This window comes from Xyrauchen texanus, chromosome 37 (assembly GCF_025860055.1).
Source record: "Xyrauchen texanus isolate HMW12.3.18 chromosome 37, RBS_HiC_50CHRs, whole genome shotgun sequence".
In the NCBI taxonomy this organism is placed as follows: Eukaryota; Metazoa; Chordata; class Actinopteri; order Cypriniformes; family Catostomidae; genus Xyrauchen; species Xyrauchen texanus.
In genome coordinates, this window is record NC_068312.1 from 6730777 (window position 1) to 6736400 (window position 5624).

At 34.7% G+C, this 5624-nt stretch overlaps 2 protein-coding genes across 2 annotated transcripts; both read right to left on the reverse strand.

The window, feature by feature from the left end:
- Positions 1-240: 240 nt before the first annotated feature.
- nppb (natriuretic peptide B) lies at positions 241-1231 on the reverse strand. Its single transcript, XM_052108474.1, has 3 exons — positions 1048-1231; positions 701-956; positions 241-452 (listed from the first exon to the last, which is right to left on the reverse strand). The coding sequence occupies exons 1-3, from the start codon at positions 1162-1164 to the stop codon at positions 436-438; spliced, it is 390 nt and encodes a 129-aa protein (XP_051964434.1). The 5' UTR covers positions 1165-1231; the 3' UTR covers positions 241-435.
- A 2421-nt stretch (positions 1232-3652) lies between these two features.
- LOC127630735 (C-type natriuretic peptide 3-like) lies at positions 3653-4592 on the reverse strand. The gene is made up of 2 exons (XM_052108475.1): positions 4475-4592; positions 3653-4386 (listed from the first exon to the last, which is right to left on the reverse strand). The coding sequence occupies exons 1-2, from the start codon at positions 4550-4552 to the stop codon at positions 4084-4086; spliced, it is 381 nt and encodes a 126-aa protein (XP_051964435.1). The 5' UTR covers positions 4553-4592; the 3' UTR covers positions 3653-4083.
- Between the last annotated feature and the right edge of the window lie 1032 nt (positions 4593-5624).

The window sequence follows — 5624 nt, forward strand, 5'->3', positions numbered from 1 at the left end:
ATGTATCAAATAAGTGAGACAACCTATGTGCTATGCAGGAGGCTTCAATAAGTGTTTGAAAAACCCTGGTGTAGAGAAACTAAGGCTCTTGTCCTAAAATGATTTCTAAGTGTCAAGAATGTAGACCTGTTTACTGTAGTCACTCAATGTTATTACATTTAGGCCTATATATGAACTCTTTTGATTAAAGTTTAGACATTAAAGGAGCAAAAAAATAAAATAAATTCAAAACAATTGCACGTGTAAACATTTATTATTATTTAAGCAGGAATTTACATCTGGTTTGATTTACAATTCATTAAATTAAAGATGTATATAAACATATATTTCGACTATTTAACAATTTAATAAATAGACATATCTCAATAAATATGCATAGTTAAAGAAAATGTTGGAGTCTGTCCCAGAGAATGACGTAGAAGTCTCATTAAGACATCACTTCGTTTTAGGACCTGAAAAAAGAAAGAAACGCATGTGTAAATCGGTGAATTATAAAATGTAACACATCTCATTGACTCCCCTTGGCTCATAAGCAAACGCATTTATAAAAGTAGCAATAGGCCTAGTTTAATTTGTGTCAAATACAATAAATACATAAATGAATAAAAACTTTGCCTATTCCCATAATATTAATGGTTGTTTGTTGACAAATAATAATAATAAAAAATTTAAAAAGAATTCAAATAAAAAATAAACTTACTTGACCGAATAGTATTACATCCCAGTGACGACATGGACCCGATCCTGTCCAGTCTACGTCCGAAACACCCGGAGTATCTCTTGGAGTCCTGTCGGACTGTCTTCAAGTCCCGAGCAGACAGATACTCTCTCATGTCACTTTTGATTTGAGGATGAACGAGGGTTTCTTCGAGATTGTCCACCTCTTCTTCCACCTGTGACAGTCTTCGGTCTTGAGATGAAGCAGGAATGGACTCTTCAAGTCGCTGTAGAAGAAGCTGAAAGGGCCGCAAATGGGTCATTATTGTGGCCTACAGTCGTGCATTTTTTAGAGACATTGTCCCCATGAAGTCTTGATTTTAGACTTACCTTTAAGACATCCATGTCATCTGTGGTTAAGGCTGTGTTTTGGAGAGGGAATGCGCCCATGAGCTGAACAGTTAAGAGTAAGCAGAGGCCAGCTAGAGGAATGTTAAACGATTTCATGTTTCCTGTTCTCGGTTCGATGCTTCTCAATGTCGTATTTCTTGCGGTTGTCTTGCGGTACTCTCTCAGTGGAGACTCGAGCTCTTTTATACCTAAAAGTTTGACACGCCAGTTATGTGGGGAATGACTGCTGCATTCCAACACCTCTTTCTGATAAAGCTCGCTGTCGGAAATGATTCCTTTTAAAGCTTATAGACGAAGACCAAATGGGCCATATAGCCTGTGACAGTAACTCCTCTATCATTTGACTTCCCTGAAATTATTAATATCAAGATTTGCACTGTTGAGTGTGTAACTTACATTACTAAGTCATGAGGGAACGCTTTACAGATGAATAGTTCACATAGGCCTATTCAAATATGATAATATATGGCAATGCGTGTATCAAAGTCAAATGACGAATCTGACAAATCGAACGTAAACTTTTACTAATGATCTGTTATTATTAAGCTATGCAATGTAAAAATAAACGTGTTATGTTATTATTGATATTTTAAGGAGAATTAACAACTTGAATCTGTTCATTTAAGTTGATTTAACAAGTGAATGATTTAGTATGTATGTAGGCCTATCCTACTCGTTGGAAATATTATAAATACTTACAATAAACTTTATTCAAGTGCAAGCCCTTGTCCAGCTTGTTTATTAGGGAAAATGAAGTAGACAGTAGCTTCTTCCTGAAACATTACTGGGATTTGGTTGTAGCTATGCAGTATGTAGCATTTCTTCACTTTTACTTTTGATAGAGGTTAGAGACATCTTAAGTTTTCACAAAGGTCTGATGTTATATTGTGTTTGTATCACAATTAAAAGTGCAAAGAAAAGTAACTTTTTAAAAAGTGTCCCACATTGCCCATATTCACCATATCAGCCATACTATATATTCAGGATTTATAATTTTATATTCAGACATACAACTATATTTTCAGGATTTAGAACTATATATTCAGGATTTACATTTATATATTTCCTGTTCATATATATATATATATATATGTTATGTGTGTGTGTGTGTGTGTGTGTGTGTGTGTGTGTGTGTGTGTGTGTGTGTGTGTGTGTGTGTATGTGTGTGTGTATATGGTAATGACGAACTTGTTGCATGCTAGGCATTCATTTAATGATCATGTGTTTAAACCCTGCTTAAAAATAGCAGTTATATAGGTTTCCACTACAAATACCATTATGAGGGTAGTGTGTTTTGGGTTTGTATAGTTTTTAATTACAGATAAATAAAATGTTATAATATAAGCCGACACATAACCAGACCCATGTTGTTCCAGTTTTAGTTCCCATTATAACCATTAGAAATTCTGTGAGGGTTTTAATGTTTTTAGTTTTTTCAGCAGGGAAGTTGAAGAATAATAATTTGATCACAAATATTAGAATTTATGTATGGGATACGTGGGATATTTGGATTGTTAAAATTGATTAAAGCAAAATTTAAATACAAAAAGTCTAAGTTTCTTTCTTGTCTTGCAATAACAACCATTCTCAATTGTATATTGTATCTAACACCAATGTACACTAAGATGTTTATTCAAGAACTGTGAAGGCGGATTTGATCATTAACAGAAAATGAAACGGATAATTTACTTACGTGCTTGTGCAATAGATAGATAGATAGATAGATAGATAGATAGATAGATAGATAGATAGATAGATAGATAGATAGATAGATAGATAGATAGATAGATAGATAGATAGATAGATAGATAGATAGATAGATAGGCAGACAGAGAGAAAGAAAGAAAGAAAGAAAGAAAGAAAGAAAGAAAGAAAGAAAGAAAGAAAGAAAGAAAGAAAGAAAGAAAGAAAGAACTTGTTCTGTACTCTTGAAGGTTCTCAGTGTATCTGGTCAGTGCCTGGCTGATCAGCTTAACAACTTTTAAGTGCCCTTTTCAGTCGAGAAGTTTCATTTCATTTAATGCAAAATATAACTCTGGCGGTGTACCCTTAGAAGTATATTTCTCTTAGATCTTGATTATCAGACTATTCTACACTTCAAAAAATGCTTTACCAAAAATGTTACTTTATGTGTTATGTACTTCTCTGTTTAGTTCAAATATATTATATAATGTGTAAGGATAAACAAGAATAGTCTGCATGACGTAATATTTAAGAGTCAGAAACACTAGGGCTTTATTATTATTTATTTTTATTTGCTCGTTGTTGTTGTTGTTGTTGTTGTTGTTTCTTTGCTTGACTATCTTACCCATATTCAAAATATCTGATCTTACCAAGAGCTATTTATGAAGTCTGTGATGATCCAAGTGGTCACACAAGTGTGGACTAATTTGTCTGCACAGATCCCTCGATAAGGTTTCATTCATTGAGTCAAGATCGATGAAATTCAATCATAATAATAAACCAAATGAATGCAATTAAACTGATTAGACAGGTGCAGGGGACCACACTCACAATAATTTCATTTTAAGGCATAATCATAAACAGTTAAACATGTTAAATATTCATAATACAATTTTCTCACTTTAATTTTTGACCAAGTTGATACACAAATTATGCAAAAATATATATATATATATATATATATTTTGCAGCAATACACATTCTCTATAACACAAGTTGATTAAGAGACGACATAAATAAATACAGTGCACCAGTACAAAGCAGCAGTCATGGTATTGTCAATAAACTATATACAGTTCTAAATCTCGAATAAATAATGACAACAACAGATATAACAAGAACACAAATCTGCGGTAAACTTACAGTTAACACTTCTTTTTTAGGACAAATAGGTGCTTGACCAAATATTTCAAGGAAATCATAGTACCCTATTCCAGTAACATCCCAACCTGCAAAAAGTGGTATGACATTAAGTAATAAGATTTGACGTAATTTATTTCAGAAATGCGTTTACACTTTTTTCCTGTGTTCATCTCCGAGAATACCTGCTGCTTAACACCCGAGCCCGCTAAAAGACCCGATTCTCTCGAGTCTGACCCCAAAGCAGCTTCGCAGCCCGCCTTTCTTGAACCGACTCCACGAGCGCTTGGGTGTAGATAGTATGTCTCCTAGGAGACGCTCAAACGCGCTATCTTTTCCCGCCAGCGCTGAGTTTCGAGCGTCTGACTCCCAGAGATGCTCCGCTGGTTCGCCCAACTCGTTCTTCCCGGCTTTTGCATCTTTTTGCCCCACCGCCGACTCTTCTGATTCCACAAACGCTGTCATCAGTTCTTCATCTAACAACTGCTTAAGATTCTGGTGTAAACAAATATGTTTTTATGTAGATTATAGTGAAAGTGTCTACTAAACTATTTAGGGCGAGATTACAAGTTTAAGGTCTCACCTGTAAACTGGAAATTGGTTTGGCCCCGACCAAGTTTAAAAGTAGAAGTGAAGACACGCAGAAAATGTTGGTGATCATTATGTTTGTATTGCTGCAGGACAGCACTCGTCAGCGGTAGTTGTACGCGTCTCCGTTAACCCTCAGCCGTGTCCAGGTGCGCTCTTTTATTTAGCTGATTTCGTCACGGACACCCAAGAAAACGACACACCAAACCATACGGGGAGGGCTCTTTGTTTTCATCAAGATTCCCACCTCTTTGACATTGTACCTCTAATTCAATAATTAGATACTGCACATGATGATGGATCAGGAAACTGTTGCAGTGCATAGTGATAAAGAGGTGTAATGTACTAGTTATTGTTTCTATTTAGTGATTTGGGAGAAAATAAAATAAAAAATGTCTTATTCCTCAGGTCCTCGTTGTACCCTACACTATGGCCTAACATTGATTCCACTCCAACCTATAAGCTCTACCGAAACAAATCTAGAACCTCTTTTTTTAATTATTATTATTATTATTATTATTTGTTTGTTTAAAGGAATATTCTGGGTTCAATACAAGATGAGCTCAATCGACAGTACTGGTTACATAATGTTGACAACCACAAAAAAAAATCAAAAATAAAATTAGACGCGTTTTAAAAAAGCAAAATAAAATAAAATAGAGATTACAGCAAGACACTTGCAATGGAAGTTAATGGGGCCACATTTTGGAGGGTTTAAAGGCAGAAAAGTTTAGAATTTTATAAAAGCACTTACATTCATTCTTCTGTTAAAACGGGTATTATTTGAGCTGTAAAGTTGTTTAAATTGCCTTTTTACAGTCATTTTAGGGTTTGCCGCATTACCTCATCATGGCAAAAAAGATTTAAACTAGATATAAGTTTAGTAAGTGATTTTATCACATTGAAAGACAATTAGGCCTACACATATATTGTATACATCTTGTGACTATACTTTTGGAATGTTTACAGATTGGCCCCATTCACTTTCATTGTACGTGCCTTATCCCTGCTCAGTCAATCTCCACTTTAACTTTCAAATTCTTGTGTTTTTGGTGATTCACATTCTTCATGCAAATCGCCCCTACTGGGCAGGGAGAAGAATTTATAGCAACAAAGGTCTCAAATATTGATCTGTTTCTCACCCA